Source organism: Pinus tabuliformis, chromosome 8 (assembly GCF_031772625.1).
Source record: "Pinus tabuliformis cultivar Carrire ecotype Pingquan chromosome 8, CPIR1, whole genome shotgun sequence".
Lineage (NCBI taxonomy): Eukaryota > Viridiplantae > Streptophyta > Pinopsida > Pinales > Pinaceae > Pinus > Pinus tabuliformis.
Genome location: NC_142294.1, coordinates 1,104,777,032 through 1,104,787,993, shown reverse-complemented (window position 1 = coordinate 1,104,787,993; position 10,962 = coordinate 1,104,777,032). Strand labels below are relative to the sequence as shown.

Below are 10,962 nucleotides of genomic sequence, written 5' to 3'. Positions count from 1 at the left end.
AAACATAGCAAATAGATTCAAGAAAAATTTGGACTTGTTTACTCAAGCTTCTGGATGGCTAGTAAAAAAAATCAAATATACATTTGGTATGTAAGTCAAAGCTCAATGATACTTCTCTCCAACATATTTAAATTTCCTTTTAAAGCTTCTTGGAATTCCTTTACATATTTAAGGATGTTTATTTGTCTTTACACCTCTTCCTCTAACTTGTGGTAGGAGACCGTTAATAAAAAAAGACCAAATTTGTTCAAGGGGAACTCGTTGGTTAAATCCAATAAGTTGAGTCATGCTAATAAAGGCACTCCTTTCATCTTTGCCAATATATCAATGTTCAGCCTTATTGGCTCCAAGAGGTATAAAGCAATAGTTAGCAAAGGAGATATGTGAAGTCTTAAGGCAGCGGGGAGAAACAAATAGCAAGAGATTCCAATTAATCAAATGGTCTATAGTTAGAGCCCACAAATCTCATGGGGTGCTAGGAAGCAAGGACTTCAGCTTGATAAATCTTGCATTAGGTGCCAAGATCTTTTGGAGGTTAGTCAAAAGGAAATTTGACTAGTGGAAAAGGGTTTTAATTTAAAAATGTTATTGGAATCAAAAGTGTTGCTTGGATTCGCCTCTATCACTAAGGGAAGGATCACCTATCTAAAAGTTGATCAAAGTCTCAATTCCAATAATTCAAAATGTGTGGACATGGATCGTTAGAAATGGGCAAAAACTAAATATCCTGAGTAATAGCGTAATGGGGAAAGAACCACTAATACAAACGAAAAACTTGACACTAAAATTCTAGTTGGACTCAAAATATTAAGTCACTCTTTGATATTTCCATGTGGAAGGCCGATCGTTAGTGGTGCAAATGGAATTTGGTTAATGTGCCAAAATTACTCACAATTCTAAGCCAACAAATAGAAACTCTTCTAATAGTGTAATGGGGAAAGAACCATTAATACAAAGAAAAAACTTGACACTAAAATTCTAGTTGGACTCAAAATATTAAGTCACTCTTTGATATTTCCATGTGAAAGGCAGATCATTAGTGGTGGAAATGGAATTTGGTTGATGTGCCAAAAGGACTCACAATTGTAAGCCAACAAATAGAAACTCTTCTTGATGGATGTGCTCCCAGACAAAGGCCAACCCTAGATATGTAGTGAAGAAGGGCTAGGAAGCTTACCTCATAGAAATTGCACTATCTCCAAAATCTGCACTTTGGAAAACAATTTGGTACACTAATAAGCTCCCTATAATAAATATATTTTTGTTGGATACTAACACATAAATGGAATTTAACTGCAAAATATTTAGCAAAAAAGGGCATACAAGTCTATCTAGGTGCACTCTATGCATCAAAGATAGAGAGACTATAGATCCATCCATTCTAAGAATGCAAGTTCATAACATTTTTGCTAACACATCCTACAATGATTTGTCCACCATCTTCACCAATCAAAATCACAAATATGTCTACTTGGAAAGTGGGCTTATATGTACAAAGGTAGCTTCAAAACAAACCTCCTAAAGAGAATTAGGGCTAGCCAAAAACCAGGCCATATTTAGGTAAGAGTTTTCCAAACCTGAAATACTAACTAACAAGGCCATAAACCTCTTTGCAGAATATATGAAGATCAAAACTCTCAGCCTTTCCATCCCTCAACCACTAAAAGCATAGGAAAAGGAATTGCTCATCAAATTAACATACATGAAGCTTCTACTAGAGTAAAGGAAAATTAAATCATCTTGAGTGCAAATTGGAAAATCAGACTGAAGCAAGAAGTATTCCATAAATGGAAAACAAATCAGACCATACGTTTTCTCTTCTTTGATGAAGCTTCCAATCAGAATCCTGGAATGGCAAATCAGAATCCTGGAATGGCAAATGTAGGGGGTTTGATATATTTCATAAGAGCCTAGGTATTCGAACCAAAAATTTGGCTAAAATTTATGGGTTATATTAGGGACTAAAGCTTGCAAAGGAAAATAAAATTAGTCAATTGAGTACTCACGGTGAAGTCACATGCATAAAGATATCATCCTGCCAGACACGCAAATGGCTTCCCTATATTTAATCCAATCTTTTTCCACAGAGAGCTTCTATCATGTTTTAAGAGAAAATAACATTGAACCAAACAAGGCTGCAAATCTGGCCGTAAAAAACAAGGAACACTAAAAATCAATGGTGAGGAAATTCCAGCCAATCCTCCCGATGGGTCAAAAGCAGCTTCGCAAGAAACCAGGTGATTCTATCTTTTACTACGATCTTAGATTGTGTCTATGTACTACAAAGTAATAAAAATACTAAACATATATTATAAGCATTTCACGTACAAGTTAGAATCTAATGAAATCCTATACTACACATTTCCTGCAACTTGGAATTGTTTAATAATCTCAGGGAATTTTGAATAACTCCTATCGTTGTGTAAATTTTATGCCTAAAGCTAAGGCTGTTTTTTAATTATCCTTATGAATCTTTGTTTCCGTTAAAAGGGAAAATAATGTTTCCGTTAAAAATCAAGTTAGCCAAGAGGCCGAGTGACTGAACCATAAACATACATTCAAATTTGAACATAAGCACAGGTTGCCTACCAAAGAACTAAATAAAATCCTGGATAGTCTTTCACAGTAAAACTCTATTGATTTCTTCAGTGATTTGCCACCCCTCCTGAAAAGTATGTGAGAAGCATATATCTCAGGCTAAATACAATGTAAACAGACTGACCAATTTGCCAGCGCTTGGAATCCAGGCACCTACCATATTTGAACCAGATATACTTTAGCAACCAAGGAAAATAAATCTCCTTCATCTACTATCCATGCTAAATTGTCAAAACTTACATAACAGCGTAATCTCACAAAACACATTAATCAGCAATCTGATCGGCAATCCCTGCTCTTAAAAGTTCCCAATAATAGCTTTACTTGTACCTCCACTTCTGTGGTTCTCAAACTCAGACTAAATTTTGCAATTTGATTTTAAAAATAAGAGAACATTCAGTTCTATTATTATTGCATATATGCAAGTATTTGAAGTCCAGTTGGTTAGCACAACCAGTTTGAATATGCTGTTTCAAGGCACGGTTCACCGTGAGAACTTCAGTAAGTGAGGCAGAGTCCTGCTGACTTACCAGCCGCTGTCGTGGTTGGCAGTTGGGCCACCCTCAATCTCAATATTGTGGGGAAGAGTGAGGGATCCCATAAGGTTTTCCATATATATGTAGAGAGAGGTAGATTGGTGTGTACACACAGCAACTATTTGTGATCAAACAAACGAAAAACAATTATTGACCACTTTCCATGTTTCTCTTGCAAGCATTCTAGTAATGTTCCACTCAAACATTATTATTTTATTTTATCAATTCTGCTATCATTAACAAGTTGTTTGTACACAGAATATTTTGACAATTCAAGCGACAATTCAAGCAAAAGATACCACATGTTCTAACACAAAATACATTTTACAACATGCCATAAATTAGTATCAACATCCACCCTCTTAATATTAGTTGCTGCTTCAAGTTTTAACTTGCAAATCCACAAAAACATTATAGATAAATTGTTGTGTGGTCCTACTTGGCAACCCTTCTGAAAATTGTAATACTGTCTACCAAAACTCACAACAGGCATGTCTAACAAAGATGAATGAAGTGGTTGGAAATATCAAACCAGCTCTACAAGAAAATTCATATTTTTGTTATGATTGTGAACGTATCTTTAAAAAACAAAATTGCAATAGTACCAAGCATAATGCTATGACATCTTCATGGAAGTGGAAGATGGAATTGGCATTGAAATATAGTACGTATGGTCAAGAACAAATGTTACATTAGTTCACCAATCATTGTGAACCAAAGAACATATCTTAGGCACATGACAGTGACCTAACAGTTAACAATGTTTGTGACAAGAAAATGTGCGCAAATGTTCCACGAAAGAAGTTGTTTGTCATTGTGAAGAATGACAATGAAGAAATCTCCTAAAAATAAGAATGAAAAGATTGGTATTATTGCCCAGTTGCTATGCTGAAAGAGCTCACTTTCTTGGGTGTTGCAACAACCAGCGGAGCCTCTGGGTTATCTGTAATAGCAAACTTGTCATGCATGAATTTGCTATCTACAATGGATTCATCTTTTGGAACAACCTTGTAACAGTAGCAGCTTTTCAGTCCCTCTTGGCTCTTGTAGCACTCGTGATTACTGTTTTTAACTTGTTTGAAGTTCCAGATGACAGTAAAATTACCAACACTAGCAACAAGATGCCGCTCCTGCTTTCCACTCTCCGTAACCTGGAGAAACAAAAATAGTGTCAGACACATCTCTTGAGTTTTCGTTTGCAGATTGTGACGATGCTACATAAACTCAAAAAAATTGAGAAAGATGTGTAGTTAAATTCAAGTAGGAAATAACTAAAAAGCATAAAATTTTAGGTAGTAACGACATAAGGATAGTAAACCAAAACTTGGTTATTATAAAAACAGTACTACAGCATATTAGAATGACTATTGCCTGGTTTCGACCAGTTATTATCTCAAAAAATTAAAAGGCTGCTGCCAATTTGGTGACTATCTAGGAAAGAAAAAATCCAGGCACTTCATATGACATGTGATGATCTAGAGCAGAAAAATTGACAAGAGAAATGATCACATCATACAGAAAACAAGATTGAATAGAAAGCTAGAAAGCTGCACACAAATCCTTCTAGAAAGTATGCGACTAACTCGGGGTAAAATTGTGGAATAGTAAAGGCATCAGATTCTTTGAAAATAGTTCAAATATACATACAAGAACAAATTTATTACAGACATGGAAACCATGATCAACTGGCTGCAAATCACTTGAGCACATCAGGGATTCATTAAACACTCAAAAGAGATCGATATGGTCAAAAGAGGTAAATACTAAAAGCATATAATCATATGCATGCAATTTCCAAGCATAAGAAAAATGACTTGTTTCTATGGGTTGCCAGTCCCAACAACAGCGAGGGGACAAAACACAATGATCTTTACCTGGTAATTCTGCCTAGAGACCTCCCTTTTGGGAAAGCAAGTCCTTCACATTAGGGAAACGTTTCCCCAAGCACCCCACCCCAAGGCATGGAAACATGGGGAATGTATCTCTGTGAAACACTGATTTTTCAATGTCAAAATTGATAGGAAAAATTCTGAAAAGGGCCCTTAATAGAATAGCATAGATCCATTTTGTCCTGGATGCTGTTAAGCACTGGGAAAAATAAATAACAGATATAGAGCTCTTACCGTTTAAAATATTCAAGGTTTATATATGTATATATGAATGAATTTTACAACTCCTTAATGCACGTTATTCTAAAACCATTCGAAATCATTAACAGAGACTTCGTTATAGAGATTTGTGGTGAGATGGCAAAGTAAGGGTGTTTCACAATCCCCTAGAGACACGTTTCACCCTGCATGAGCCATCTCAGCCATGCAAAGAAGATATTTCAAGCCGTTGACACCAGGTGCAAATCAAATCACAAGTGACTTTGGTATTGAATGCTGGTTACACTGCGTTGTAATGATCTTATATTGGATAAGAGCAATCACCTAGAAACACGTTTCACCCTGCATGAGCCATCTCAGCCATTCAAAGAAGATATTTCAAGCAGTTGAGACCAGGTGCAAATTAATGACAAGTGACTTTGGTGTTGAATGCGGGCTACACTGCGTTTTAATGATCGTATATTGGATAAGAGCAAGGTGGTTTGGAGGAATATATATTCCCCCAACCATAGTTTCTTAAACAAAAAGATCTTCCTCAAGGTGCTTTCAGCTGGCTACATTACATCGTAATATTCCCACATTGATAAAGGGCACACTTGTGGCACAATGATAATAAGATAAGATAATTTCACGTTACAATAAGAGAACCAGAGACTGAGGATCTTGTGGCTGCACAGGAGAGGGTCCTGCAGGTCCCGTTTACTGAGGGAGAGGGAGGGGACCTAGGTATGGGCTCGCCATTATCAATCACTGTGAAATAGCCGATGTTTTGGCAGAAGATATCCTTAAGGCACTAACAGGGGTTGGGTGGACCCAGCTATATGATCCTGGGGAATGACAGCACAGAACTACCCAGCTATATGATCCTGGGGGAATGACAGCACATAACTAGGAAACCTTGATCTCCTATCATCCATGGTAAAGGGAAAGAATCCCCTGGTAGAGGGCCGGCCGCCCAGCTTAAACAGGAGAGTAGTAGGAAGCATCTAAGAAAAACCAAATAAAGCCAAAGATAAAATAATCTATAATAAGTATTTGAAACCTAAAATGCTAAGCAGATAGGGCTATGGTACTTACCCAAGAGAACTGGCCACCGTGGAATTTGTTCTTCTTTCCTGCAAGATGTGAATGGACCGGAGTTAGCTTGAGTAGCCTTGGAGCTGCAATCTTATTCCCCATCCTACCACTGAAACCCGTCTTCACCTTCCCATCCTTGTCAGTGAAAAGAGTACTGATGAGAATCAAATAAGTGTCTGTGGTTCCAAGAATCCATTTCCCGTCATAGGTGACATCGACATGTGTGATCGGCGATCCAAGGCCAGGAAATGCTGTCTTAGCCATTCTCATGGAAGTCTTTCCATAGAGGCGGATCTTCCCATCACCAGAACCAACCACCACACACCCATCACCGGTTGAGGCAAAGCACTGGAAATTTGTCCCTCTGGAGAACTGATGCCCACCCTCCCAATTCAACACAGGGCTGGCAATATCCTGAACATTGCCATGCCTGACTCTCATGTCCCACCTGCAGAGCCTGTTGTCATCGAGACCTAAGAAGGTGGACTCAGAGGCATCCAGCTGGGAACTCTTGCTATTGTTGGTGACATCCCTCATTGTAATAGGGGTTCCATCTTTCTGGAATTTCCATTCTGTTACGACCTTGCCAGTCTCGATATCAAGCTGGTGAATACCAGTGGAATGGGGCCTTCCCTCATTTGCAGGGCTCATAAGAAGCATGTTGGTTTCCGCCCTCATTAGCAGTGCTTTCCTGGGAGTGGAAAAAGAAGAAGAGCCCCGGCTCCCAAGTTCCCCATTCCTGAAAGGGACAACCATGCCCTTGCCCTGAATCCCATAATGAAAATTCTTAACAGCCTCAACGCCAGACTCGCTTACCAAGAAACTGTGGTCTAGGGCACCCATGGTTAAACTCTGGATACCACCTGTGGCCGCCTCTTCGAACTCTTCTCTCAAATTCTTGTCAGAATGGGTTTGGGATTGGGGTTGCTCCTCCTCTGCATCCTCCCAGACAGAGTCATCAGCAGCCTCAGGATTGGCCCAACCCAGAAAATCCTTACCAAATACTTTGACCTTGTTCTCTTCTGTGGCTTCCATAAGATAAGTATTCTCAAACATGCAATTTTGAAACTCCGCAACGAAGTCTCTGTAGTCTTCTGGGCTCAGAAACTTCATGGCCCACACTCCTTGGCTAACAAAATCAACCCTCAATTGCTCATCAAACATCTGAATCTGTAAATGGTTATCCACTCGAGACCGAACCTTCAAGCCCACCTTCAGCAACCAACTCTTGAAGCTCTTCTTCTTGATATCCCCTTCTTCTTCGTCTGTACCATCATCGTCTTCATCGCCTTCTCGGACAAACTTGCAGCTCACCAGTTTATCGGAGACGGCCCACTTGGCTTCTTTGGAGTTGCCTCCGACATGTCGATATAATTTGACTGTTAGGGCATCGTTGTCCACCTGAGGCGAGCTGTTAAGAGACAAAGAAGTAAATCTTGCACCGAGGCCATTGACAGTGGGGCTCGATCTGTGGTCTCCTGGGGTGCTACCGGTAGGAGAATGGAAACCATTTGAATTAGGAGAAAACTCCCCATTTTCTGATTCAGAATCGGAGCTATCTAGGTCTCCTCGCCGGCTCTGAGAAGCACCCATTATTGTATGTGTTGCTAGGCACTGTGTACGCTAGGCTGCTGCCTGAAGTTCCAAAACCTGTCAATAGAAGTGCAGAGAGCACCCCCTTGAATCAAAATAAAACCTCCACCTAACAACCGAGACAATTTGATTAATAACAAAACTGTCCCGCTCGAATTCGAATTTGAATTTGAATGGATGACAAAGGCCTTTTTATGAAAGTATTTGATACCGTAAACAGATAATAAAAAGGCCCACAAAACGAGCGTCCACACGAACCAGATTAAGCAATTTCGTTTATTTGGGTATTAGGATGGCAGAGCGCATTAAAGACCAGAAACTCTTTGAACCGAACCAGAAACAGATAACTAGAGTGTGAATGGAAATGCTGAAATGAATCTGGAAGAGCGAATTTAAATTGAGGTGGACGTTAGAGTAGTGGAACCTAATTTAAATGGTTAAAAGGTATTAAACAAAATCCGGGATTATAACCGTTTATCATTAAATAAAATCTAGAATACGGTTTAGGCCGACCATAGTTTAATTAAACATTTTGGTTGTTTAGTAACAATTTTGTTTAAAATTTAATAGGAATTGTTTGAGAATAATAAATTTGAATTATACAATCTTTAAAATTTGAAAAAAATAAACTTATTTATATATTTAAATAATAATAAAAATTCCAAATCCATTAAAAACCCAAATCACAAAACTCACCCGAAAGAAAAAAAAAAAATCGTAATTGTAAGGGCATTATTAACCCAAAGAAAAATTGCAATTACAATTAAGGACATTACTAACGGATCACACTGAGAACTACATTATTATACCTTGCAGTTGCAGTTGTATATTAAAATGGATTATAATTTTTTTTTTATTTTTAATTCATTTGTAAACTTATTTTAATTTTATAAAATGTGTGGTATATATTTTTTATTAAATGAAATATATATATATATATATATATATATATATAATTTTTAAATAATTTGTAATTATAAAGTGAGAAATTTTATGTGAAACTAAAATATTTGTTATAATAATAATATAAATTTAGCTTTAAGGATTAGTTTAATTGGTCAAATTTTCATTGTTAAAAGCATTTTTGTTATTGAGAAGTCATAGGTTTAATTCTCTCAACATTTTCGAGGTCGGGCTCCATGGTTGAGCTAGAATGAATTAATCTCTTTGAGTGGATCTGGTTGGTACAAATGTAGCATCACCCATGGTATGTGAACAATGTAGCATCACCCATGGTATATGAACGCCACACACGTATATAACCCAACTTATTTTAATAAATAAAATAGCAAAATGTTGTAGAACACAAACTAGCTAGAATGGTGGTAACTTATCTTTGAAGAGATACAGAGATGGAGGCTACACTCATTTGCAAAAGCTATTACAAGAGGTTGAAATAATGGTCTTTTAACATAAAGAAAAAAACCTTAAGGGTCTAAAACCCTAACCCTAGAAGATGAAGCACCAAAAGGTTTGTGGCCCCTAAGGTGGTTAGTTGGACATCGACTTCTCGAAGGTGCAACTTTTTCATGCAATCTTTGTTTTAGGCACATAGTAACTCATTGCAAAGAACTATTTGAGGATTTTAATTTTTGGTCATATCCAATTCATGGCATCACGACCCATAGCCCCTTGAATGGCCAAAAACCATCATTTAGGGCATCAAAACAACCCGAGTTTGGGACCCAAAAAACTATAGAGTCCTTGGCATCATCTCCAAGCTTAACTTGTACACTTGAGTCATGCTTCATAAGACTAGAAAGAAAATTGTTGGGCTTATGTCATATGAAAAAGTTAAAAGGACATAAAGGGCATAGCTATTTTTGAAATAATTTTCAACCTTTCATCTATGCATACTAATAAGAATATTTTAGAATATCCATTAGATATTAAATCTCTCCCTTCCACCTAATTGAACCGAGAGGCACTTTTGAGCCTAATATGGAAGAGATGGTATAATATCAACATAAAAATTATGACTTGGTCAACATAAAGGCATAAAATTAAAAAATAAAATAAAATTAATAATTAACAGTTGACATTATTTTGGCTCCAAGTTTTTAATAAAATTAATAATTTACATTTGACAGTTTTTTGGCTCCAAGCTTTTATAACCTATTAGACTTGGTCAACATAAAGGCATAAAATTAAAAAATAAAATAAAATTAATAATTAACAGTTGACATTATTTTGGCTCCAAGTTTTTAATAAAATTAATAATTTACATTTGACAGTTTTTTGGCTCCAAGCTTTTACAACCTATTAGCACTGTTTTTCGCATTTGCAAAAGTTGAAAACTTATTGGAAAACGATGATGCCTTAAGCCTTTTTAAGTTACTTTTGAGCCTGTGGAGGTTATGTGAAAAGAGCCTTAGGGTAGAAAAACTAGTTTGAGTCACAATTTTTATCTAGTCATCATGAGGTTTCCTTTTTATGGATTTATTTTGAAAGACAATAGACTTTTGTGGATTAAAAAATGAAGCCTGCAGCATCAAAGTGCCAAGGTACATGGATTTTTGTGTCTAATTGGCAGTGAATGCAAGTTTTGAATGTGACTCAAAAGTCAAAAGAGAAGGATTTCATATCGATGTATAAAACAAACACTATGAAATGTTTTTGTTGCACTAAAAGGGGCACTGCAAAATGTTTTTGCTATGCTAATAGCACTGTTTTTTCCCTGTTTTAGCTATCGTCTTCAATAGCAGATTTTGAACAATTGGAAATGAATTTTTCAAAACCAATAGAGGTTTTTGGTGGGAACGGACCCATTTACAAAATTTTCTCTCTGTTTTTACATAGGTGCCATGGTTTGGAGGATATGGAAGAATCTTTACAGCCTAATTTTCCATATTTAAATATTAAATGATTCCCTGTTTTAGTCATTAACTTTGGGCATTGTTTTTTAGGATCTAAAAATCAATTTTTCAAATATGAAAGAGGTTTCTATTAGGAATGAGATTATTTACAAAAACCTTTTTCAGTTTTTACACAATTATCATAGTTTAGGTGGTACGAAGTAATATTTGGAGCCTATTTTTCATAAATTCGCA

The 10,962-nt window shown here is 36.7% G+C and overlaps 1 protein-coding gene across 1 annotated transcript; it reads right to left on the bottom strand.

The window, feature by feature from the left end:
• Positions 1 to 3,766: 3,766 nt before the first annotated feature.
• Positions 3,767 to 8,106, bottom strand: LOC149239208 (protein CYPRO4-like). The gene is made up of 2 exons (XM_089373346.1): positions 6,320 to 8,106; positions 3,767 to 4,285 (listed from the first exon to the last, which is right to left on the bottom strand). Exons 1-2 carry the CDS (start codon positions 7,910 to 7,912, stop codon positions 4,004 to 4,006), a joined length of 1,875 nt encoding a protein of 624 aa, XP_089229472.1. The 5' UTR covers positions 7,913 to 8,106; the 3' UTR covers positions 3,767 to 4,003.
• Between the last annotated feature and the right edge of the window lie 2,856 nt (positions 8,107 to 10,962).

Coding starts and splice junctions, on each gene's coding strand:
- LOC149239208 (XM_089373346.1), bottom strand. CDS start 7,912: ATGGGTGCTTCTCAGAGCCGGCGAGGAGACCTAGATAGCTCCGATTCT. Junction 4,286..6,319: donor ACGGTGGCCAGTTCTCTTGG/GTAAGTACCATA, acceptor TTGTTTCTCCAG/GTTACGGAGAGTGGAAAGCA.